At 45.5% G+C, this 26,390-nt stretch overlaps 1 protein-coding gene across 5 annotated transcripts in view; it reads left to right on the top strand.

The window, feature by feature from the left end:
- The window catches only part of sorcs2 (sortilin-related VPS10 domain containing receptor 2), a 189,769-nt gene that overhangs the window by 152,460 nt on the left and 10,919 nt on the right, over positions 1 to 26,390 (top strand). For all 5 annotated transcript variants that reach the window (XM_023825439.2, XM_023825438.2, XM_023825437.2 and 2 more), the window contains 13 exons: positions 2,351 to 2,440; positions 6,828 to 7,007; positions 11,392 to 11,538; positions 13,012 to 13,114; positions 14,486 to 14,562; positions 14,764 to 14,855; positions 18,988 to 19,095; positions 21,370 to 21,490; positions 21,579 to 21,712; positions 21,973 to 22,101; positions 23,759 to 23,930; positions 24,094 to 24,280; positions 24,768 to 24,901. In XM_023825439.2, the coding sequence (XP_023681207.2) occupies positions 2,351 to 2,440; positions 6,828 to 7,007; positions 11,392 to 11,538; positions 13,012 to 13,114; positions 14,486 to 14,562; positions 14,764 to 14,855; positions 18,988 to 19,095; positions 21,370 to 21,490; positions 21,579 to 21,712; positions 21,973 to 22,101; positions 23,759 to 23,930; positions 24,094 to 24,280; positions 24,768 to 24,901 (1,674 nt within the window). The remainder of the gene's footprint in view (positions 1 to 2,350; positions 2,441 to 6,827; positions 7,008 to 11,391; positions 11,539 to 13,011; positions 13,115 to 14,485; positions 14,563 to 14,763; positions 14,856 to 18,987; positions 19,096 to 21,369; positions 21,491 to 21,578; positions 21,713 to 21,972; positions 22,102 to 23,758; positions 23,931 to 24,093; positions 24,281 to 24,767; positions 24,902 to 26,390) is intronic.

The following is a 26,390-nucleotide window of genomic DNA, read 5'->3' as shown; positions in this document are numbered from 1 at the left end:
AGAAAATTACCAAACAGCTGGTGCCTGTTCCTCATGCTTCACTGAAGCATTTTTGTTTGTGTATCTCCAATAAATGCTGGAAACTGTTATTTATTCTGTTACCATGACAGGAAAGATTTCTAAATGCACATAATACAGAGACATAGATCATAACACGTGGTACAGATGTGGCTGTAGGGAACCCAGCAACTAAGCCAAAAACAGATATGAGCGATTATCAAAAATGTAGCTGCAGCGTCAAAATGCTATTCAAATACGGACTAAACCTATGTCTGTACTTTCGAGTGTTAACAAGTACTGCATAAAATGAAAGCAGTGAAGATCATAAATCCATACATGCATTTATACATGCAAACTGTCACATCTGGTCATGCGCGCAGGAACCCGGGAATGAAGGTCGGGAAGCGGGAGTCCAAAATACGGGATTTATTGGGGAAACATGAGCCACAAGCACACAACATGGTACAGTATACATGTTAATGACAGACCTGGGGATACGGACTCAGACGTGGACTTAAATACACAGGAGAACTCAAGAATAATGCAGGACAGCTGGGTACATCGGGATTCCACACGAGGTAGACGAGGGGGGCGTGACACACAGGAGGATCGTACAGGCAGGTCATGACAGAAACAGCACATACATTCACACATTTACATGAAAGTATGTTGATGTTACTAATGCAGGTTGTGGTCTTTTCTTGAGTAAAATCTCTTCATGCTGGGATGCTGTTGTTTTGTTCTATAAAGACACTTTTGTAAGTGTTGTATTATGGGATGTTCTGGATACCTGCTGCTCCTTACCATTCCATTAAAGGGAGGACAGAATATATTCATCTTGTTTCTAATTCATTTTTTCAATTGCAGATAGAGGCAGTAACATTTCTCTTCAGTGGCATATCTCTGTCTCAAGGAGGTTATTTTCACATGTATGTCATAAATCAAAAACTTCCTTCTTTCTTCACAAAATATAAATGACTTTTGTGCCTATCGGTCTGGATAGAGCCAGATCCTCAAGTTACATTTTTGTATGATGGCTGATTTATTGAGTTTACTTTGCAAAGATTACAGTTTGTGTTGTTGGCTGAGGTACATGATTACCATTAATAACTGAAAAAATGATCCACAGCTTTGACACCCAGATATATATATGAGCACAATTTCAATGACTGGTGATAACCAGGCTAAATATTTATGGTGACCGGTTCGTTTTAGGTTTAATTGAGACGTACTGCTCTTATGTCCATCAAGAAAAGTAACTTTTAAACCATACCAAAAAGGCTGGAATATCCCAATGATTAATCATGTAATGTGTGTGTGTGTGTGTGTATACATACTGTATATGTGTGTCTTGCACATGCACGCATGTATATATGTGATATGAATGCCTGTCTGTCTCAGTGCGTCCCTTTCTCCGCCGTCTTGGTTATCGTCGTGTCTCTCTGCTGTCCGTATGAGGTACTGTAGACCTGAATTACGTCATGATGTGATGATGTGTTGATTTTCTGGGGCACTGTGGGCCGGGGAAAGGGCAGCCTCACCCTGCCGCAGCTCTGGCAGTAATAAAAGCTGACATTTGAGTTTTATCCTGATGGATTCCCCTCAGGCGCGCTCTTATAATGTGATACACTCTCTGCTCCTCTCTCCAGTCTCCTGTCTTCTCCTCCCTCCCATTTCCCTCTTCTTCCCTCCCTCTCTTTTCTCTCTGCCTCTCCCCACCTACCTTCCCTCCCTCTCTCTTGCCTCCGCATTCATCCTTTCCTTCTCTTCCGCTCTCCTCCCTCCCGGTCGGCTTTGTCGTTTGGCATCCGGCTAACCGGACCCTGGACGTTATCAGGTGACGGTTTGCTTTTGAGTCCCTCTGCATTCGCTCCCAAAGGAGAAGCGCGTGTTTGCTAATGTCCTTCTTCTCCCCGAGCCTGAAGGAGGCCGGACCTTCTGAGAATATTCTTACCTGGTTGCTTCAATTAAAACAGTCGTCAGATTTGCCGTGTTAAATCACCGTTACGCTCCATCACATGTCTGTCTGGGCCTGTCAGAGCGTGCCTTTCGGTGTGGACTGTCAAGAACATTCGATGGGAGTTATAGACCACCTGAAGGCATGAGCTGTAGTCCCTGTCTAGTTAGTTATCTGGTCTTTTCTATGCAGCCTCTCATAGGTTTATTTCATTTTACTTGCTGATGCTTTCATCTACTGCTAATAAGGCTTCACTGACTAAACAGATGCAGACAGCGACTGAGTCTGACGCCGATGCTCTTAAACACAGGCTTTACTCGTACAGCCTGACGAAGCCACTCGACCTTCCGCAGGTAACGCCATGTGACTGTGTTCCTCCCGTCTCGTCTTCAGGTGACCACTGGGAACCGCACGAAGCACTATGTCTCCTACCGGCGGAACGACTTCGTCCAGATGAGGTTCCCCAAGTACGCCTTGCCCAAGGTACGGTCTCCTTAGTCCTCTGGAAGACTGTGTGCTTACTTTGGAGATCAGCCATGTGGTGTCATTAATAATTATCTTCTAGGTGATTAATGATGACCGGCAAGGTAAGAGAATAAGCAGTGAGGCCTGATAGGTCCATTGAGGTGGAGGAGGAGGGGTTTGCTTGGCAAGTGCCAATGGAAAAGCTCCCTGGGGCTTTTCACTGCGGGCATCATTGTTCTTGTCATTAGGACAGAGGTTCTGGATGAGGGTGCCCCATGGGAAAACCTAGACAGATCAGTACTGAACGCGCCCCTGTGGAACACGAGGGACACCAGGGCTTTCCACAAATTGGTTTTCGATTAGACTTGATGGTTATCCAAGCCCTTAACATTGTATATTTTGAAAATATTTTGAACATATTTTATATGATTTTGTTTGTTTTCATTTTCTATTTATTAATTGTACTGTTAATTATTCACATTTTATAATGCACCATTACGATTGTCATGGAAGTAATTTCGTTGTGTTACACAATGACAGTAAAGTGCTTTGAAATTCCAGTCACGTTTCGAATTTAACCTTAAATTAAAATGATCAAATAGAGTGTGATATCAGAAAATTTGCGTTAATTGTGATAGTCATTAAATAACTAGAGATACATCTACATAAAATGTGATAAAGCCTGGAAAATTATGAAAATATAGGGAAGCCAGGCAGCACCATTATAATATCTACCAGTGTTTTATGATTTGAGGGGTTTGAGGTCTCAGTCAGGCTGGTTATGTGTTCATCTGGTCTAAGGGTGAGAGTTTTGGACCAGAGGTAGACAGATAGACCTGAATAATTTCTCATGAGAAAATGCAAAAGACTATGAAAGTGGTGTGATGCCCTATGGAAGAGGAGGGAGTGAAGAGAGGAGACGAGCGGGATGAGGGTCTGTCCCTGGTCCGCGGCGTGGTGCCCGTCTGTCTATCCAGCGGCTAATGGGCTCTCCCTTCCTCTCACTCTCCCTCCATCTCGCTTTCAGCTTTGTTATCGTTTTCCGCAGTTGATTAGCTGGCTGGTCAGACATTAAGCTGCTAATGAGTGAAAATGGCTTGAGAGGTGGGTCAATGGTGGGGTAGGGGAAGGGGGGGGGGGGGGCTTGACATAGTGATGCTTCATATAAAACACCCTTTTTTGGGAGCGGCAGCAGGATTTCATGGTTCGTACACGCAGATGTCCCTCAAACGGGCCGGATTAGCTACGGCTGGGAGAATCAGAGGTGTCAAACGCTCCTTTATCTCTCCCTTTTTTGCCGTCGTCTGGGTTCATTTGCTTGCAGCGTGACGTTTCGCCATGACCTCGCTCAGCCCGTATGGAAAAGGCAGCATATTGCGTCGTTTAGGGTCTTCTTGTGGAAATATTAAAACCACGAGTGTGCTTGAAGTGCCTGCTGTTCTGCTCTCAGAGCTGACTGCTAAGCAGGAAGAGGCTCACAGAGGAAGACAGCGACATCTGTCCCCGTTGTAACGCCGGGATTTAAGCAGCCTTTTGTTCCCTGCCTTTGGCTCACCGTGACCATGTACTGGATAAGCGGTTATGGGAGAAGGATGGAAGGGTTTTAAGGTGGCTTTGGCAGATGGTGCGGAGAGTCTGTGACACAGTAGCGGAAATAAACAGGACAAAAGGATCAAATAAACAGGAGAGTCCTGCTCAATGAATAACAAGAACAGGGTCCCTTTAAGAAGAGCGAACGCGAAGCACTTTCATCACCTGAGGCTCTTTCCAGCCTGGAGCTGGTGATCTATCCCCATAGTGCAGACGGTCGGTCTAGTCCAGCTCCAAGCTGCCTTTTGTCTCCCACCAGCTTATTATAGTTCCCCTGTAGCTACAAGTGCTCAAGAAAAGGTCCAAAGCCTGTGATAGCTGAGGCTTCTCCTGCTCCCTCCGTCTGGTTCTCCTGGATGGCCCAGCCTCCCCTGAGAGCTTCCCGTAGGAGCGGAGAAGCAGAATGGGAAGTTGGGCATCAGAACATTCTTCATCTTGGAACGTAGCACCATCTTCCATCCAGGGTATCTGGTAGCGTAGCACGCTGCCCCGGTCCCTGTGCGCTCCTCACGACGGCAGTCGGAGGTGGTGGGGGTGTCTTTCCCTCTTCCAAACTCTCCTTCCTCCTGGTCTTCCGTACCATCAGGAGACTGCGGGGTACCACCAATGAATGTATCTCGAATCATGCTAGAGAATATTATCCGTTTTTGTATCTGAGAAAGGAACAGGAATTTCTGACATATTCAACTTGAAATCAGTGGCAACCTAATACACAATCACTTACCAAGAGATGTCCAGATACTGAATAACATCGATGCATCCATCAGAGTTATACAGCACAATTAGGTTAATGAAAAGGGCTTCCATTAAGCAGCTGACTGCACTGAGTTTCTGTACTATACTACAGTATACAGCAGAGACAGTTCGGTATTTTTTAGCCAAGTTACATAAAGATATAAGACATTCTCTTTAATGAAGTTGGGTAGCTTGAATCCTTAGATATTTGGGGAATATTTTTGGCCAGAATAACAAATTATGCACGATTTTATTTTAGCCTGCATGTTGTGACTGTATAGTTCTTATTTTATTTTATTTTGCTTTTTTCGTCCTTGACTTTTGTAATTGATTATCTTGTGCCCACTCTGTAGGAGGCAGACAGCAGCTTGGACATGAGCTCCTCTCATTCGCCCATGTGACTTTTCTCTTAGCCAATGAGGCACACTGAGTGCCAATTAATGGTAATAATAATAATTGCTACTTTATTAATCCCTGTAGGGAACTGCTCCGTTTTGCTTCCCCCAGCTCTCTGTAGGTGAGAGAAATCATGGCAGCGAAGGACAGCCGGGCGTTGGGGGGTTAAGGGTCTTGCTCAAGGACCTACAGACGTGCTGAGGCTGGGCTTGAACCAGCAACCTTCTGATCACAGGCACAGACATCGTATGCTGAGCCACACACTCCCTCCAATAAGAATAGTAATAGTAATAATGATAATATTAATAACAATTATTATCATTAGTTTATTATTTATTTATTTGATAATAATTGATGCTAATTGAAGCATCAGCATGACTCAGCACTGGCAGCTGACAGCCCATTGGCCTCTGATGGGTCAGCTGACAGCCCATTGGCCTCTGATGGGTCAGCTGACAGCCCATTGGCCTCTGATGGGTCAGCTGACAGCCAGGGCACAGGAGGTTCCCATTCATGCGGTTTTAATGACAATGTTCAGCTCATCAGTATAGATGTATATACCAGTTTGAAGTTTGAAAGTAACCTACTTTGGGAAGCCGAGTGTCTGTATGGAGCGAAACACAGCCCTGCTGCAGACTGGGGTCTGCTTCACCCCCGAAGAGCATCTTTAGGATGCCACTCTGCCATTGCTTCTCCCCCCCGCTGATCGCCCAGAGCGACGAATGATGGTTTTTGGTGAGAATAGACACTCAGATTAGCGTAAACGCCCATGAGTGCCACCTGGACCGGGGAGAGCTTGTGACTCACATTAGTGGGTGTTCAGGTCGTCGGCTCGGCGCTGGGAGACCGGCAGCTAAATAAAGACCATCCCACAGCGGATGGGGCCTTCAGGGGCCCTGCCTGCTCTTTTCAGGGCGTCTCAAAGTATTTCTGTATCTGCCGTGACCTTCGACGGCCCCCGCTTTCATTTGCCGCCGCCTCCTTCGCTCTCAGTCCGGCTGGCGGAGTGGAAGACGCAGCAGTTGGCCAGCGTGTTGACGCTGATGGGCAGGCGCATTAGCCCGCTGTCTCTGCCTTTGATTCCGAATCTGTGCTCAGAAATGCGTGTGACATGGAGGGCGCGTTACTCTGGCGGATAAACCCCCGAGTGGCGGGGAGGGGGGGGGGGGGGGTGGGTTTAAGTGGACTGGTGGGGCGTCATTCCCTATATAGCCATCCTCTGCTCCTCTTTCCTCTTCTGTGTAAAATCGATTAATTAAATCTGCCTCCTCACAGTGTACGCTGAGCCAGGCATTAGCATCCCCCCCACAACCCACCCCCCCCCCCCCCCCGCCACAGCTCCCACTCCAGGCCTGTTCTTCGGTAATTGCCTCAGCTTTTCAGCTCTGCGTTTATTAACATTCAGCCTATGTGAAGTGTTTGCTATCTGTCCGCTTTATTTTCTTTCTTCCCAGCCGCGTGTTTGTGCCTCGCGGCTCTGCTGGATTCAGGGCCGCCTCTGCCCCTTCCCACGTGTTGCGGAGCACGGCTCCTCTATCGCGTTACTCCCGTGGCTCCCAGCCCTGCTCACCTCCTCTCCCCTTCGCTCAGTGCTTCCACGTAAAACGGCTCGCGCTGCACTTCCACAACCTAAAAGTAAAGACGTATAAGAAACATTGTCTCTACCACTGTCTTCCCGTCCCAGGATGTCCAGATCGTCAGCACGGATGAGAACCAGGTGTTCCTGGCCATCCAGGAATGGTATCAGACGGACACCTACAATCTGTACCAGTCGGATCTGCAGGGTGTGTACTACTCCATCGTGCTGGAGAACGTGCGCAGCACCAGGCAGCCGGAGGAGAATGTGCTCATCGACATCCTGGAGGTGAGCTGCCCCAATCCGCCCTGCGCTCATTACCATTTGAGTATTTTATTCCCCACTCTCACGCTCATTACCATTTCAGTATTTCATTCCCACTCTCACGCACATTACCATTTCAGTACTTCATTCCCCACTCTCACGCTCATTACCATTTCAGTATTTCATTCCCCACTCTCATGCTCATTACCATTTCAGTACTTCATTCCCACTCTCACGCACATTACCATTTCAGTACTTCATTCCCCACTCTCACGCTCATTACCATTTCAGTATTTCATTCCCCACTCTCACGCTCATTACCATTTCAGTACTTCATTCCCCATTCTCATGCTCATTACCATTTCAGTATTTCATTCCCCACCCTCACGCTCGTTACCATTTCAGTATTTCATTCTCCGCTCTCACGCTCTGCTCGTGCTTTGCTTGCCAGACGCTTTTATAAAACTGCGGTTTTCTTTCTTGGCAAAGATGGACCCCCCCCCCACCCCATAAATATGACCGGCAACATTGCCCCCTACCCCAGCTCAGACCCATCTACCCCACGTGAGACTCAGACTTCATCTCCTTTTACTTCATTTTGGCTCCTGTCTAACAGCTCGTCTCTGCACCAACTCGCATAGTGTAAAACGTCCACATCAGCCGAGTCCAAAACACACAGTCTCTGTTTGTTTTTACATTGTTTGCCTAGAGGACTGAAAATGTTGCTTTAAGACTGAATCAAATACCAGAGCTCTTTTAAGAACTCTTTGGAAGTCTATCAGCCATCTCAGTTACTCTCTCTCTCTCTGTCATATAGACACATGTATAAGTGGCCACTTTATTAGGTAGACCTATCTGGGACCAGGTACCGAAATCCTTTCTATGCAGTATCTTTGCACTTGCGGCCTTCTTGTTAGCTGTACCAAGCCTGGCTCTTCTCCTCTGACCTAACAGGGTGTTTTGTGTCAAGTTGCAACAGAAATGCCCCTGACTGTATGTTTTTTGTTCAGCACATGATTCTCTGTAATTTCTGGACACTGTAGTGTATGAGAATCCCAGGAGGGCGGCTGTTCCTGAGATGCTGGAATCGCCATTTCTGGCACCAATAATCACACGGCGTTCATAAGCAAGCAGGGGCAGAAGTGGGTAGTTCAGGTCCAGAAAGTAAAAATCCAAATCAAGATTTTGTTTCAACCAAAAGATCTTGTTCTGCATTTTTACTTTCTGGACCTGAATTATCCACCACTGACCAGAGGTGCCTAATAAAGTGGCCACTGAGGGTATATATGTAGGTACGTATTGTGCATGTATAATGTCAGGTCTTTTCCAAATGTCAATGTCCAAATGCTCCATTGTTCCATCCATTGGCAATTAACTCTGTTCTTTCTGTTCTCTTTGAATATTTTTCTTAAACTCCGGTTATGTGTGTTTGTGTGTGATAAATAATACTTTTTTTACAGGAATTAATTAAGCAAACATCACCAAAAGTATTTAAGCTTCTGAGTGGAAGATTACATTAGAAGAGAAACATCCTATTGCAGTAATTAATTCCAGCTCATTTGCATAGCTGAGTAGCTACCAGTTCAGGATGTTGTTTCTTCAGTTTAAGACATATTATATCTGCCAGACTTTCTTCGCATTTAGAGAAGGACACCTTGAATTTGTTTTTAATGTGTTTTTTTTTTTTGGTCGACTCTCATAATGTGATTAATTACTATGAAATTATAGGCCAGACACATAGTCACATCATCACTAAAGTATAAGACACCCAGAAGGCTTCAGCAAATATATTATTCATTATTCTCCGTGCCAGTTGCAACAACATATCAGGAACAGCAATTAGTGTCCAGCACCCTGTCTTGCTGTCTCACAATCAGCTTGAATGACAATGTCTGCAAGCTTATTTTGCTGCTGTGTGTTAACATACATGTTGCTACATGACATAAGTGTAGAAGACTGTACAAGCCTGACAAGAGTCAGGTAATGAATGCACACGAGGCTCGCTTATAGGCCAGCCGGAGTTACGCAGTGGTAGTGCTGAATGCACACGAGGCTCGCTTAGAGGCCAGCCGGAGTTACGCAGTGGTAGTGCTGAATGCACACGAGGCTCGCTTAGAGGCCAGCCGGAGTTACGCAGTGGTAGTGCTGAATGCACACGAGGCTCGCTTATAGGCCAGCCGGAGTTACGCAGTGGTAGTGCTGAATGCACACGAGGCTCGCTTATAGGCCAGCCGGAGTTACGCAGTGGTAGTGCTATAGTATAAAGTGGTAGAGCTCAGTACTGGCATTTGATGCATAGTTGAGCTTTTAGGGCTGGAAAACAGGATGGTATGCTGTGGTCCTAGCAGATGTTGGCAGCGTGACTTATCAGTGGGTTCAAAGGCATAGAATGAGCGACCCCTGGAGGGCGATTCGGGCTGGTAAGGATTGTGAAACGTCTGGCTGACACCGAGCGGATCAGTCTGGCAGGGCTGTCGTGGCTGATGATGTCCTGTGGATAATGAGGCCCCAAGAGTTTTGCCTAAACCAGGGTCATGTCTTCGACTCTGGCTGCAAAACCGTTAGCCGGTGGAGGGCGATCAGACAAGGGACACAGTACATCTGAGCTGGAAGTTAGAGATTTTTTTAAATCCTGCTCCCACTCAGACCCGCCGCTCTGATCGTGCCCACCTGTCATGTTCCTAATATTCCCCCGATTATTCCCTTCCCCTACCACCTACACTGTTTACTTTATTAAGGTATCTATTTCATGTTCTGCCTACTCTTATGCCAAGAAATTAGCATACAAAATTTAAAAAATAAATATTTGCCCTAATTATATAAAAATATCTTCATCTTTGCAAGAGCAAGACAGACCTAAACCACTGTTTAGAATGGATTTTTAATGAAAGTTGTGAGACATCAAATTATGTACAGCAATGTGGCCCAACATGATAGAGCTTGCTTTTAACTGTTTTTCATTCCATCAGCATTAGATCTTTCCACATACTCCCGAGTTTGTACATTTGAATCATGTTTTTACAATGAAAGAAAGTCTTCCATGAAGACCCAGATAGAGCACAGGACCTTCTGAAGGACTCCCATCTACATCGCCGCCAGGAGTCGACATCAGCTTGACGGCGCCTAATAATAATGGTCTTCTTCAGAACTTCTGAAAACATTGTTTCTGCGATATTTCCATTGGGTCCCACAGGTCCTATAGGGGTTTGCAAGACAGTGCTAAACCGAGTGAACTATGTTTTAGATTATTTTGAAACGGTCAGGTAGAAGAGTAGCAGCTGTGCAGACAAGAGAGAACTGAAGTTTCTTGGAAAGGGTCATGAGGAACTGGCGAATACCTCAAATGTACTAATGCAGTGTTTCCCAACCCTGTCCTCGGGGACTCATAGCTGGTCCACATTTTCGCTCCCTCCAAGCTCCCTGCCAGACAGTTCACATTTTCGCTCCCTCCCAGCTCCCAGAGCAAAAACTGGGACTGTCTGTGGGTCCCTGAGGATCGGATTGGGAAACACTGGGTTAGGCAGTTGACGAACCCGGCACCCCAGTTCATAGCTATTCCCAAGGCAGAAAGACTGTTTTATCCTTAAGAGACAGTGACATCAAGGTGGATGGAGAGTCCACTAAGAATGAGGATCAGTTCAGGGGTAAAGTATCTTGATAGCTTTGCGGTGATCTCTTTCGGTCTGGATCAGGGCCCTGCTCCCACGAAGATAAGACTTATCCACATTACGTCTCTGTAAAGCTCATCTGTCTTCACTCCCCTCACTCACAGCCTTCCAAAGCTGAGCCTTCTCCAATTCAGTGCCTGCATTAAACTGGAGGAGATATATCACTTCAATAGACGTGTTTTCCTTAGTGTTTACCTCTGTCGGCACAATTTGAGAGCCACGTTTTTTTGCCTCTGAATGTTCTTTGAAGCCCCTGCCACAGAGTAAATGGATGTTCTGCTTTGAATGAAATCAAGCTTCACAATGAAATCTCATTCAGTCAGCACACATGGAAGAAAGTCATATGTAAGGGTTTTTTCTTTATTTGCCCCTTTTCACATTTCTGCACAGCTACATTTTTGGTTTATAGACTCCATGTCCTTCTGCGCCTATTAGCTTTTCAAATCAGTAATAAAATATAAAGTGACCAGTTCCTTCTCAGTTTGCCTTTGGATTCGATTATGTCAGATTATAAAAGGACTTCTGTGTCCACTAGATTCTCATGTTACTCTTGCTGATACTTTGGATTGACCCATGTCGGTGAAGTCATTCACAAAATGAATCTACTAAAGACAGGGGTGGAAAGTTCAGGTCCACAAAGTACAAATCCAGACCAAGGTTTTGTTTTAACCAACCAGTTGAGCATAAAGAGTCACAGTCACAGAGTACACAACTGGTCAACTGTGTCAATTCCTTTTTAGGTCCGTGGAATCAAGGGAGTCTTCCTGGCCAATCAGAAGGCGGATGGGAAAGTGACAACGCTGATCACCTATAACAAAGGACGGGACTGGGACTTCTTGACTCCCCCAGCCACTGACATGAATGGCAAGCTGGTCAACTGCAAGCCGGTAAGGTTGAGCTGTAAACACCGCCGGCACGCTATTCTGACCTTACCTCATGGTCCATTGCACTTTCAGAAACAGACACACGCTTGAGCGTGCGTCCACGCTCTCCTCCTTCAACAGCTTGCGTCTGAAGTGCCACAAGACGAACAGACAGCTCTCTGGAAAATTCTATGCAACAACGGCAGAGGAACCATCTGCTTACGACTTCCTTGTTAGCCGCAGGTCATGGACTGAGCCCTTTGAATGAGTAATTAAGCACATGCACCGTTTTTGATAGTCTGCGCAAAGAGGGAGAGCAGATGGAGGAGGGAGAGACTGCGGTCGCTTCTAATAAGCCAGGACAACATTCAGACGCTGATGTAAAACTTAGGATGATCTATGGAACCTCTTCGTCTAATGAGCTGCTACGACAGTGAGAGGCAGACAAATGGAGTCAGCCATAGACATGTGTTGATGCTTCAACCTTGGCGTTGTTTGCGGTCATTCAAGGGGGTCAGCAAATTAATGTCTGTGAGGTCTCTAAAGGGCACCTATGTGCCCAATACACACAGCCCTGCACTAAACACTCTTATTAAGTCACACAGTTCCACTAATCAAGGACACTGGAGAACATTATTTTCATAGCATCAGCTTATTGTTCTTTTACACATTTATTCACTGTAGAGAATCACAATGTGCATTTTTCTCCAGTGTCTGCCTTCATGAGCTTCGAATCAACTTTGAAGCAAATTTGTCACTCCAGCTTTCTCATCCAAAGCTCATTTTGCTAGTGATTCTGCCACCTACTGGCTGGAATGACTTACTGATAGTGAGTCACACTTACCATGGGCCTATGTTCCAGGAAAGAGATGGAATGACTCCAGATTCTGTTTCTTGTATCTCGTTTCTTGTGGGAACAGAAGATCATTGCATGCTACCATCCTAAAGGCTGGGTTTTTAATTAGACTTGAAGTTTCACTTGGTCCAGGCTCTAACCCAGTCCATCAGGGCATGATGAGCTCATATGAACATCAGACACTTTATAAATCACTCTGGTGGCCTGTCCGTTCTGACTTTCTTGCTCGGACTTGACAGTGAGAGAGCTTGTTTTATGGAGAAGTACCCAGGTTAAAAGCTCATAGACAAGACGGGACTGCAGAATGACCTAACGACCACTTTTCATACCAAAATACAGGTCTTTATTTGGACCAATAGCTGGTATTTTACTTCCTCTAAGAGGAAGTAAGAGACTATATTCATAGCCATATACCCACCTTTTACTTAAGCACCTCAAACCAGCATGTTATTTAACAGTAGAACAGCAGCAGTAATACAGTCAACATCTCCAGCTTTCCTTACTGCTCCCATATATCATCTCACATAATGTAGTTGCTCTAAATATGCTTGAGTAAGACCTGCAGTTTGTGAGTCTCGATTCCTCCCTCCAGTGACTGAGATGGCTGAGTGGGGGGGCGCTGTCTCCGTGTTTCTCTCCAGCCGGACTGCCACTTGCACCTGCACTTGCGCTGGGCTGACAACCCCTATGTCTCTGGGACCGTCCACACCAAAGACTCCGCCCCCGGGCTCATCATGGGCGCCGGTGAGTCTCCAGGCACACCGTCTCCATGGAAACAACAAAGCCTTCCTGGTTTCTTAAACAAGAGTCCCAAATGCGTATGAGATTACAGGATGTGGACAAACAAATGCTGGGGTGTCGGAGGATTGATTCATTTCAAACAAGTGCAGAACAAGAGATGGCTTAGGAGATGAGTTACCCGGCCACTCCTGGTGCAGTTGCAATACAATATGAGAATAAACATACATATTTATGCTCTCCAGGGCTGACTCTAGCTATAGGTGGAATAGGCAGTAGCTTAGGGCCCCCAAAATACCTGCGTTGGTGAGGAAGTGAAGTCATCATCAGTTTTCTTGGTAAGGGGGCCTCCCAAGAAAAATTCTGTCTAGGGCCCCCTGAAAAGGTAGATTCAGGCAAAGTGCCTTCAACTCAACCTTGGATAATTCTGTGTGAAGATTACAGGCGACGCATGATCTGCTGATGATTTTTCAAGTTTTTAGCATATTGATGGCAGTTTACTTTTTGGTTCCTGGTGTTAATACGCGTGTTCCTGCGTGCTTATCTGGCCCATTTATGAGTTATGGATGTGTGGTTTCAAAAGCATAAGCAAAAAGAGCTGCACTTGTCGCTCACGATGAAACGGGCGACTGCGACAAATTTAATTTTTTATAAACGTAGGCCTCTGTTTTCCCCAAATCCCTTTCATATCTATAGCCATACAGAACAATCCATCAGTGGCCTCTCTGGATTCTCCCTGTCCCGCTAGCTTTTCTTACCCTGCCCAGATCTCCAAAACCCATCATCTCTCAAGGTATAACGTGTGGGGGCGGCTTCTTTGTTAGGCCATCGCTCTGTTTAAAAGAACTCGGAGAGATTACAAAAGATAACAGGATGGAATGAAAACAAATGCTCCTACTTTCGTGATAACTGGGTGCCTGGGCGTGAAATCGTTTTTAATTCAACGGAGTACAATCCTTTCCCTTTTTCGATTTTTAAATCAAACTTTGAACAAAAAAAAAAAAAAAAAACGAGAGCAGATGAAAGAAACTGGTCTTAGCATTGTTCTGGATGCCCTCTACTATCCGGGCTTTTCTGGTTCGCGGTGAACGTATAATTGAGAGGGGGGAGCTTACAGCTGCCTGCCGATGGACTCGGCTGTCAGCATTAGTGACGGAAATCTGTTATTACCTGCCAGACCCTTCAGAGGGAGAGAGGGAGAGAGGGAAAGGGAGGAACTGTGAGGACGGAAAAAAGTCGCTCGTCTGAATACCCGCCTCTGAGTCATGGGTACGGGAAATGGCTCTGGCACATGTACTGTCGCCCCCTGCTGTCCTGCCCATGCATACGCGTCTCATATGTCGGGTCAGGTGCCCTTACTTCAGTAATTCTCTGCAGGAAATCTGGGATCCCAGCTGGTGGAATATAAGGAGGAGATGTACATCACATCGGACTGTGGGAAGTCCTGGAGGCAGGTACGGTGTAACTGCTGCCTCGCAAAGTGGCCTTTTCTGTCTGTTTGGACAAGTCTGATGTCTCTCTCTCTATCCCCTTCGGTTACTTTACCTTCTTCAAGTTTTAGCTGCTGCAGCCATGTTGACCCAGGGAGCCCTATTCATAGAATCGCTCTGTGTCCCGGCACCAAATCTCCCCCCCCCCCACCCCATCCACTGCAGGTGTTTGAAGAGGAGCACCACATCCTCTATCTTGATCACGGAGGCGTGATTGTAGCCATCAAGGACACCTCCATTCCACTCAAAATCCTCAAGTAAGGTTGCCTTCCCTGATTGAGTAATTCCTGGTTGATTTCATAATCTTAGCTGAAGTACCTCGGCACACACTTTCATCCAAAGTGACATATTTTTATAGGGGAAGTTCGGGTTTATCACATCATTTAAGGATACAATAGCAGGTCATATCCTTGAACATGAATCATTAACTTTATTGTCTTAAAGATGCTTGACAGCTCTGCGCACTACTACTGTATATATGAGAGCCATTGACAGCTAGAGTCAAATTCCCTGTGTGTGTGGACATACTTGGCCATTAACGCTGATTCTGATTTTACTTTGGTTCATAAGAGGTCCAGAGGCTACAACTGAACACCATTGGATTAGCACAAGTGACATGCAGGGTCCTGAAGCTCTGAACACGTTATTGTCCATATGCCAGAGATACAGGGGTTGGAGAGTTTTGGCGTTCCCTTTATCGGGCGCTGCAAGGCCACCCGAGTGGGGGCCTGATGCCGGCCCTCTCTGATTAAAGAGCGCCATGTGCGCGTCACGGTATTAAAGCTTCATGACGACTGCAGCTCCTGTCGCCATCTATTTCAGATAATGCTAAATCCCGTGTGTGCTTTAAAAAGAGGAATGACTTTTATCTTTGCTCAAAATAGCAGTATGATGTGCTTATGATCTCCCTGCAGTATCGCTGAGGTTTAAATGGCTAATAAAGGTGATTTTCTCGTTGATGTCCCTGGCAGCTTTAGCAGTCTGTAATGAATACGAATCCGACTTAGGCTCGCTGAGTCAGAAACAGTTGCTTAGCGATCGGATTGGACACGGCCGTTACTGTTATTGAAAAACAAAAAAACTGGCCTTTGTGCATATTTTCGAGCTTTCAATAGATATCATGCTCTGCATGACAAACTGAATGCACGTAGAAATTAGAGACAACATGGACACTAGACAGTCAAAGCAGAGGGCGTGTGAACGTCAGCATTATGATGTCATAAAACATACGGTGGCATGGAACAGAGGCGCACTGGTGAGCTGAGCATCGCAGCAATTTTGTGACACAATCACCCTGCTTCACAGTTTATAGGAAAACAGTCACTTCAGAGAATAAAAGCTATAATTCCCATTGTGTACAGAATGCAGATTAGTAAATCTGCATATTTGGCCTGTTCTTTATGAATAAAAAAAGAACATATTTTACGCACATATAATTTCACCACCATACAGAGTATAACAATACTATAACCCAGTGTTTCCCAATCCAGTCCGCGGGGACCCGCAAGACAGTCCACGTATTTGCTCACACACAGCTCTCTGCCAGACAGTCCACATTTTTGCTCCCTGACATGAGCTGGAAGGGAGCAAAAATGTGCACTGTCTGCCGGTCCGCAAGGACCAGATTGGGAAAAACTGTTCTAGAGTTAGACTCAGCTTACCTTATTCCAGTAACTGATGACCCTACTTGACTTCTTTGAGGAAGCTACAAGTGAAATTGATCACAAAAAGGCCTACGATGTGATCTACTTAGCTTTCCAGAAGGCCTTTGATGTTGTCCCCCACAAACAGCTCTTGCTAAAGCTCAAAGCTGCAGGGATTTTAGGAACTGTAGCAGCTTGAATCGAAAACTGGTTAACAGACAGGAAGCATCGAGTAGTTATTAGAGGCACAATGTCACAGTGGGCCTGTGTTCATAGTGGGGTACCGCAGGGTTCAATTTTAGGACCACTGTTTTTCCTAATTTACATTAATGATATTGACACCAATACTTACAGTAAACTGGTTAAATTTGCAGACGACACCAAGGTGGGTGGTGTAGCAGATACTGATCTAGCAGCAGAGAGGCTACAATGGGATCTGGATTTAATTAGCGATTGGGCTGATACCTGGCACATGAAATTTAACCTAGATGAATGTAAGATAATCCATGCAGGGAGCAGAAAAATAAAGTACAGATATTTTATGGGTCCACTGAAATAAAGGTAGCTGATTACGAGAAAAATCTTGGTGTGTATGTTGATGCTTCCATGTCCCACTCTCGCCAGTGTGGGGAAGCAATAAAAAAGGCCAATAGAATGTTGGGTTTTATCTCTAGGTCTGTGGAGTTCAAGTCAAGGGAGGTTGATGATACATTTATATAATTCCTTGGTAAGACCCCACCTAGAATATTGTGTGCAGGTTTGGTCACCATACCTTAAGAAGGACATTGCTGCCTTAGAAAAGGTGCAACGTAGGGCTGCGAGAATGATTCCTGGTCTTAGAGGAATGTCTTATGAGGAGAGGTTAGCTGAGCTGAATCTGTTTAGCCTCGAGCAAAGGAGACTAAGGGGGGACATGATCCAGGTATAAAAGATTCTAACAAGTCTGGATGCTGTTCAGCCAAATGGCTACTTCAATATTAGTTTAAACACTAGAACTCATGGCCATAAGTGGAAATTAGCGGGAGAACATTTTAAAATTAATTTGAGGAAGCACTTCTTTAGACAGCGTGTAGTTAGAGTATGGAATAGTCTTCCTGCTAGTGTAGCGCAAGCTAAAACTCTGGGTTCCTTTAAATCAGAGCTACAGTATTAGTTAAGTTCTCCCCAAACAAGCTTGATGGGCTGAATGGCCTCCTCTCGTTTGTAAATTTCTGATGTTCTTATGTTCTTATCTGTTGAACATACATCGGCAATTAAAAATCTGTGGAACCTCAGCGGAAATGTCTGTGTTTTCTAAGAGTGTGCTAGATTTTCATAGCATGATATTCAGTGACCTGTGGCCATCAACTGGAGAGAGCTGAACCTGAAGTAGGTTCCACTGAGCTGGGAAGACGCAAAAATGTGGAGTGTCTGTGGCTTAACGAGGACCGGATTGGGAAACACTTCTATAACCAAACGAAAATATGGCAGAAGGTTCTTTATTAGTGAACAGCATAAAGAGCTCAGTTTAGTATGGCACATGAGAATGCTGTGAGTGATTGATAGGCGTGGTCTCACGCTAATTTTGGGTCGCAGGGGGGTCAGGGGGGCGTGGCTTAGAGTTACATCCTGATAGGCCTGTGATGGTTGACCTTCATAGTCCTACAGGAGGGGCTGAGGGGGTGTTGAGTTCAAGGACATTTCTGTTTTTGTGGCGCAGAATAAACTCCAAAACAGTTATGAATAATGTTTATAAATCAATATAAAAATACTGTTTTATTGTTGCAGTTTTTTTATATTTTTCTTCATATGTCTTAGTTTTGACTGTCAGCATTTTGACTCATTCTGCCAAATGATGTGCTTTATTATTTGAGGGCATCTAGATATTAAGCTTGCACTGCATTATACTGCAAATAAATGAGAGAGTGGGGGGGGGGGTACTGCAATTTATGGTTTTAGGTCAGACATGAAACTGTATCCATTGTTGATTCTTGTGGTCATGGAAACAGGCAAGCAATGTTACAGCAATGGGGCTGACTTCTTTTGGTAACACTTTATTTGAGGGGGCACAAGTAACTTAGTAACTCAGTTACTACTCAAGTGCAAATCATGAACAAATACTGCATGAAATATGCGAACCACTATGATTGATTAATGAAGAACAAACATGTGATCAGTACATAACCAACATTTGTTTCTGGTTAATTGATACATTGAGTAAGACTGTACTGCTACATTATTTTTGCCCTATAAAGTAAAGTGTTACCATTCTTTCTATTCTGACATTCTTTGCACTGAAGATCAACAGACCTATTTTGCCTTGTGACATTGGCATCCCATCCAGAGTGTGTCTCTGCTTTGCTCACTATGCCAACTGGACGGATTCCAGGTCCCCCCCTGATATTGGATAAAAGGTTGGAAGATGGATGGCTGGGTAACATTAAACGCAGATGAAGTTTATCTATGCTAATGCAAGCAGCTTTCAAGTCCTGACATGCACATGGCCCCAGCTGTTAGAATTGCAAGTGATCCCCTTGTAGTTAGTGTGAGATGCCCAATCCTCCCCATAGTGTTGAAATGGAAACACCAAGCAGGCCAGCGAGACGAGCACAGAGTGAAGGTGGTGGGGATTACATTGCAGTGTGATCTGGGGGAGATGACTGCGTTGGAACAGGTCTAACAAGAGGAAATACGGAGTTGTTTTGTTAGCATTGGAATTTTACATTTGAATAAGTTTCAGATTAACGGAAAACCGATCCCCGCCCAGGTTCAGCATCGACGAGGGCCGAACGTGGAATGTTCACAACTTCACCAGCACCTCCGTGTTTGTCGATGGCCTCCTGAGTGAGCCTGGGGACGAGACCCTGGTCATGACGTGAGTTTTTCCCAGACCTCCTGCCAGATGTCACCCCGTGGTGGTCCCGTACTGGGGGACGCATTCCAGAGCATTCTAGTAAATATTCATACTAAACATGTCTGTCTCCAACCGTTTGAGTGGAGTGAGACGGTCATGGAGGTATGAGAGTCTGGTGAGTGTATTTACAGGCCTTCTCACTGCTGTCAAAACCACTGTCTTTGACTGGTCTTCTACATTTTCATGGTTCCATGAATCAGGAGCGTCTGACTCACTGGAGCGGCGTTCAAGCTGAACTGCTTCCCAATTAGGTATAGAGGCTGCTGTATATATCCAAATGGCAGGATCCTTTCTCCCATAATTCTCAGTTTGTTTTGACCATTGTGAACTGCTGTGCCGAAAGGGGGGGGCATTTGTCAAGTTCACCTCTAGCGTAAATGAACCCCCTCATCTCTGCTCTGTAAAACCTGTAGGAATGTCACGCCAAAGCTATTCATTCGGTCAGATATGGTATGTGGTCCCATTTCACGTGTCGTCTGGGGTGGGCGTAAAAAGTGAGACGGGGGACAGCAATTTCCTCTGTCGTTAAGCAAAATGGGGGGCGGGCAAATTGGGGCCAGAATTGGCAGTGTTGGGAGAAATCTGTGTCCACAGAGCGGGCCTGTTGGGGAAATGGGCAGTGCTTTCAGAAACAGCTCTTCCAGCCCTGAAATCTACTCCAAAAATGATGTTCTTTTGCAGAAGAATAATGTCCAGAACCATCTTAGTGGATCCAAGAATTAGTGTTGAGCTTTCATTCATGCTGATTGAGAACTAAAGTGTATATCATAGAGAAAGTGGCAAACAGCAGCCTGTCCACTCCTGTGCAAGGCAATTGGTGTATTCAGAGGACCTTTTAGGTTTAGATGTGCCTGACAAGTGACATTCGTTACTTTAATATTTGTAAAAGCCTTTTATTTTCTCAAGAATAACCAAGACAAAGTCGTGAGGGAAAACAGGAGGCCAGGCTTTGAAGTAAGCCTACAAAAGAAACTTACGAAAATCAATGATCCTATTTTTCCAGAACTTCTTCCTACTTTCAGTTTGCATGTTCTCCCCGTGTTCGCCACGTCTCCTCTCACAGGCCAAAGACGGCGGCCCATAGGGGGCGCTGATGTGTGTGTTGTGCCCTGTGCTGGACTGGGTACCCGCCTGGTACAGCCCCATACCCTAAGCTACCTGTCATAGGCTCCACCCTGTTCTCCATATGCAGTTGTAAGATGAATGCATGGATGGACGCGTTCTCCCTCTGAGTTTTCTTGTGTTGTTGTGTAATGTGACTTGCCAGCCCTCTGTCTGTCCTGTCTTAAGGAATTGGTAATATATCTCCACTCAAACTTCCATAATCAGCAGAATGATATTGTAGACACGTGAGAAAGAAAATAATCTGCATGGTCATGGTCTGCAAACGGGTCCTCCAAACGTCCCTGACAATGTAACACATAATTGTGTAAGAAACCTTTATCTCTATATAATACTAAATTATTAGACTGCTAATAAAGACTTTTCTGTTGTCTCCCAAACGCATTACCAGCTATTTGCATTGCATAGGAGTAGATATTTACCCAAATAAAGTGCAGATCTGTCATGGTGTTTGTTTTATCTATCAGTCAGTTATTTCCACTGTTTATTTTTACAGTCTATATGTGATGGTTCTAACCGCCTTTGGAGAGAGTCAGCACTCAGCAGTGAGTCACGCTGAGCTGAGCGTGAGTCTCACATGATAATGCCTGGGCGATACCATCAGCTCACGGGGGCACTGTGAGCAGGGGGTGCCCTGCCTGGGCAATACCATCAGCTCACGGGGGCACTGTTATTTATGCACCCAGTTTTTATTTTAGCAATCAGTGAAATCACAGCTTGTGTAAAAAAATTTACCATTTTTGTCTAAACTGTTCATAGTTCTTTTTTTCAGATTTCCAAAAACTTAAATATATATGGAAGGTACACTTTTTCTTGAGTTATGAATGTATTATGATAAAGGATGACTTTCTAAAAAGATGATAACCATCAGCGATACGTCGTGTAATAATAGTGATGATGATAATAATGATGATGGTAATGTCTGTGTTGATGATGGTAATGTCTGTGTTGATGATGGTAATGTCTGTGTTGATGATGGTAATGTCTGTGTTGATGATGGTAATGTCTGTGTTGATGATGGTAATAATGATGATGGTAATGTCTGTGTTGATGATGATAATAATGATGATGGTAATGTCTGTGTTGATGATGGTGCCCTCCTGCACCCCGCAGTGTGTTCGGCCACATCAGCTATCGCTCTGACTGGGAGCTGGTCAAGGTGGACTTCCGGCAGTCCTTCCCCCGGCAGTGTACCGAGGCCGACTACGACTCCTGGAGACTCACTGATCCGCAGGTATCTAACTCCCCCCCCTTTCCCCAGGGCACACTTACACACCCCTGTCCTTTCATATGAACCAAAAAGCACGCTTCTCTGTCCTCAGGGGGAGCGTTGCATTATGGGTCAGGAGAGGAGCTACCGGAAGAGGAAGGAGTCTGCATTCTGCATCAAGGGCAAGAGCTTCACATCTGCACTGACAGCCAAACCCTGCCAGTGCGCTGAGAGGGACTTTGCCTGGTGAGGCCACTTACCACGGGGCAGCAGACTGAGAATTCACCCCACCCCAAAATTTCCTGGGTGTCTGGATAAAGTTTCATAGACATTTCAGGGGGACTAGAAGCCGTTGCAGTGTGTATAATTCAGGTAGCAATAATAGTGTGTTGTTTAGTGCTCGGCCAGCAGGTGGTGTAGTGGTTAAGGAACTAGCCATCTGCTGATCATGTTTTCAAAAGAAGCCTTGTGTATGATGAGTGTCCCCTCTTCCTCCCACACGTCAGTGACTATGGGTTCGAGCGGGCCCCCAGCCTGAAAGCAGAGGGAGACCGCTGCTTCGCCGACTTCTGGTTCGACCCCGACTCGCCTCCAGAGGACTGCCACCAGGGGCACCGCTACGAATCCAGCACAGGGTAAGGAAGCTGCCGGTCAGGCTAAGGCAGCCGTGCGTCAGTCACAGTGCGGCACGACGGCTGTTTAACTCCAGGCGGGATGTGAGTGTGTGACGCAGGCATCCTAACACACTGCTGGAGTGCCAGAGGGGCTGGAGGGGGGTGGCAATTAAAACAGGAACTGAAACAGGTAACAATATTCACTCTTTTCACAAGAGGGCTTAGCTACACATATGACTTGAGCAGTTATGAGCCAGTAAAGGTTTATATGGTGAAAGGAGTTGCATCTTTAACCCCCCCCCCCCCCCAACACACACACACACACAGGCATCAGGCTCACACGTAAAGCCAGCCAAATGCTCATTCCTCCTCCACTGCCGGTAAGTAGAGCGTGACTCCAAACTGCACAGTGAAGGGTAGCATTTCAGATGCATCTCTCATCAGACTAAATGACTGCTTGCCTGCATGGTGCCCCTCCCCCGCCCATGTCTCTCCCCCCCCCCCACATCTCCACAACAGCTGGTCTCTCTCAGTCAGAGCGTCCCTGGCAGAGTCCCACCCGCTTAGACAGGGCACTGCACAGTGCCAGTGAGTCCAGTGGGGCAGCTGTACAGTGATGCTGTGCTCTCATCCTGCTGTACGGCTGTGAACGTGGCCAGCTGTCTCACACCACAGCTTAACTCCATCTTGGCTCCTAACATCCATCTTGTATGTTTTTCATCATATAAAACCATAAAACCCTGGATTTCAATCCTTTTATGCAATATTTGTCATAAGGTACAATTAATCAATGTTGTCTCTGTAATTAAAACTTCTATTAGGATATTTTAAAAATGACCCATTTTAGGACTTCTAGTGTTCAGTTTATATTACAATCATAGCTGAACAGTAGCACTAGTTACACCACATCCACCTATTAGCTGATATTTATACATTTGCCTAGTTTGTTGTTTATAAGTGGAACATAAAGGTAGTAAATCAGCAATGTCTCCCATTATGCTGGTTCTGCAGTGAGTGCCCTGTCTGCAGTGCGCGTTGTTTTCCAACAGAAGTTTTTCTGGGCCTGGGTGAAGTTTGTGCTGCTTATGAAACAGGTCTCTGCTGTCTCTCCTGTCTGGAAATTATACACACACCAAGAACCACTGTTTGGATATGAAGCTGAAATCATTATTTTAGGTAAAATGATGAGCGGCAACAAGGACAATAAAAATATATCATCCTGTCCAGAGTTTTCACTGAGATAAGATTCGGGCTCGCTGCGATCCTCCGTCGGATAAACTGATTTTCAAAATGGATGGATGGATGGATGGATCTTCTAGCCTGGTTGCTCTTAACCACTGTAAATGTTGCTTTTCTGAAATATGCAGATAAAAAACAACTTGATATTATCAATGAACACATAAATCACTTATCTGTAGATCCTTCAGGAATGGACGTGCCAGCCAGCTGTTTGTGTACACTTTAGCGCCGAATGTGACTGCGTGTGACTATCTGTTAGTACTAAGTCTTGTCTGGGAAATCAAATATGCTAAACCGTTCTGAGTATATGTTTTATTTCAACATTTTCATCTAAGCTGATAGTTAAGAAGGAACATTTCTGATTTCTATAATGTTCATCATACCAAACAAATAACACGCATCCTCTAAGCGTAACGTCCTACGTGTGTGTTGTCTGCAGCTACAGGAAAGTTGTCTCCAATGTCTGCGAGGGAGGAGTCAACAAGCAGCAGAGCTCCAAGCAGCACATCTGCCCACTGCTGCCCCCTAAAGGCCTCCAGCTGGGCATCAAGGGGCAAATGTTGGCCGTGGCACCTGGTGATGACATCACCTTCACCGTCGTTCAAGAGCAGGTACGATGCGACCTCTAACAGCATGGCGGGAAGTCATCCATCCATTACAGGGAGGTTTACTCAGGCCAGCTTTATATTCCAAAGCAGGCATTTGTGAAGGAATGTGTGGTATTTGGTGAAAGCTGGGCCAAAAATGTTCACATCTCTGATGGTGCGAGTTCAGGGGGACACCACGAATACCAAATACCAGGTCGACCTGGGCGACGGCGTTCGGGCCATCTACCGCAACCTGACTGTGACAGATGAGCCCATCCAGCACCGGTACATAAAACCCGGTGTTTACCGGGTCACCGTGAAGGCCGAAAACGCAGCTGGGCACGACGAGGCCACCGTCTATATCCAGGTCAATGGTGAGAGACCGGGGCTCACAGGTGCATGCTGGGATTCCTCATGTCACACAGTCACATCACTATGGGATATGGCTCCATAACCACAAACAGAACATGCAAGACATGCTTGTCATTGAACAAATAGACTGGAAAAGATCTACTGAGTTCAGTTTTAAGAATGCAGTTACTAGAGTGCTTTCAGTCATGGTTGAATGCATGTGAACATTTGTTGGCTGTTTGAGCACAGCAGACCAAAATCCCCAATGAAATTCACTATGTGTATGGGAGTTTTTAAAATGTTCTGAGGGCAGAACACCCCATCAGATGTCTTGGACCCACCTTCTCTACAATCTGATTGGCTATCTCTCTGAACCAATCATTATTCATTCTGCCCTCAGAACATTTTTGAATGCTCCCAGGAGCAAGTTCACTATTTTGGAGAATATACATATTTGTTTTGAATGGAGTAACTCTGTATGTATCTGAGTAACCACCCCTATGCATGCAGCCCCTCTACAGGAAGTCCACCTGGAAGTGGTTCCTATTGCAGGAAGAAACCAGGAAGTGAACCTGACTGCCATGGTGCTGCCTGATGCCACCAACCTGACCATCTTCTATTGGTGGATCGGGGACAACCTGCAGGTGCCAAACCCTCCATGCAGTCACTTCACAGCCATTTTTAATTATTATTGAAAGAAAGAAAAAAACACCAATATATCCCCCTTCACAGAAGGCAGTACATGTTAAAAGTACATGATAGAAATGTGGTTATAAACAACATACAGTGGCATTTGCATTTACATATTTAGCAGATGCTTTTATCAACAGTGACCTACAAGGGAGGCAAATAACGTATTACAAACATACGTGCTGTCGAGGAGTCAACTAGGCGTAAGTGCAGCTAGGGTGAGCTTCCGATGTGTAAGTGCAAGCAGCGTCGGAGTAGGAGCTACACAACAACAAGACCAGTGCCACAAAAGAACATTCAGGGAACATAAAGAGGCATTGGGCTATTAATGAAATTCCTGAAACAGATGAGGCTTGAGGTGTTTCTTGAAGGTGGAGAGGGTATCTGGTAACCAGACGTGGCTTGGTGGCTCATTCCACCATCGGGGAAGCAGAGATGGGAGCCATGTGGAGTGGCACTTACAGCGTCGTGGGGGAGCTCCCAGCCGCCTCGACATGATTGTGATGGAGCAAAGTGTCAGATCTGTGTGCTGAGTGTCTGCTGTGGGATTCATTCGGTGATTAATTATTTATTAGAGAGTCCTTATTACCATGAAGTAGACTGGAATAGTGACCTAGCATTTTAATCGTGAAATTAGTTTTTTTTTTCTATCTTTAATCCACAACGGTGGTCACTATACCTGGGAGAGTACTTCACAGTTTTCTATTAACTTTTAGTCATAATTTTAGTAAGGCTTGTGCTTAATGGTGGTATTTATATTACGGACTTGGGGACTGGGCATTAAAGATCACATTTGTTTGATGTTTCAGAGATAACTACACCAGAAAGTCAGTCTCTCCCGGGTGATGCAGTTGGACTGTAATACGAAAGTGTCTCCCCTGTGAATTGTTATGCAGAAGCATAGAACAAGAGCGGCAGCGCGTTCGTGATAATGATTCAGGCCCGATAAATCTGCGAGACACATTCAGCATTTGCAAGAAGAGGACCCGAGATCATGTGGCAGCTCTGCCGTATGAAAGTGAAAATGTCCTAGCGACACGACCCCCGCAACTGCTATTGTCACGACTTTGATTAAAGAAGTCACCAGGTAACCACGGAGGACTCACAGAAGCATCCTATTCGGTACCAATCCATGTGATCTAGCCGGCAAGTCCCAAAATATCGCTCTGGTCATTAAAGGTATTTTTGAGCACTAATTAGTTCATTTGCAAGAGCTGCTTGCATAGTAAGTGACATTTTATTTAGTAGTTAATGCTCCCATTTTCACTTGATCTGTTGAGAATCTTATAATACTCTGAGGATAAGAGGACGGGATATTTATGGAGGTACCGTAGCGAAAGCTGTGATGTAATGGAATAAGCTGGCTGGGATGACATCATCGGGGTATGGAGTGAGACCCAGAGAAGGGGTCAGTGGGGGTGGAAGCCGTGCTGGGGCCTGCTG

This window comes from Paramormyrops kingsleyae, chromosome 12 (genome assembly GCF_048594095.1).
Source record: "Paramormyrops kingsleyae isolate MSU_618 chromosome 12, PKINGS_0.4, whole genome shotgun sequence".
Classification (NCBI taxonomy): Eukaryota; Metazoa; Chordata; class Actinopteri; order Osteoglossiformes; family Mormyridae; genus Paramormyrops; species Paramormyrops kingsleyae.
The sequence above is the reverse complement of the archived record's forward strand: the minus strand, read 5'-3'. Positions and strand labels throughout refer to the sequence as shown.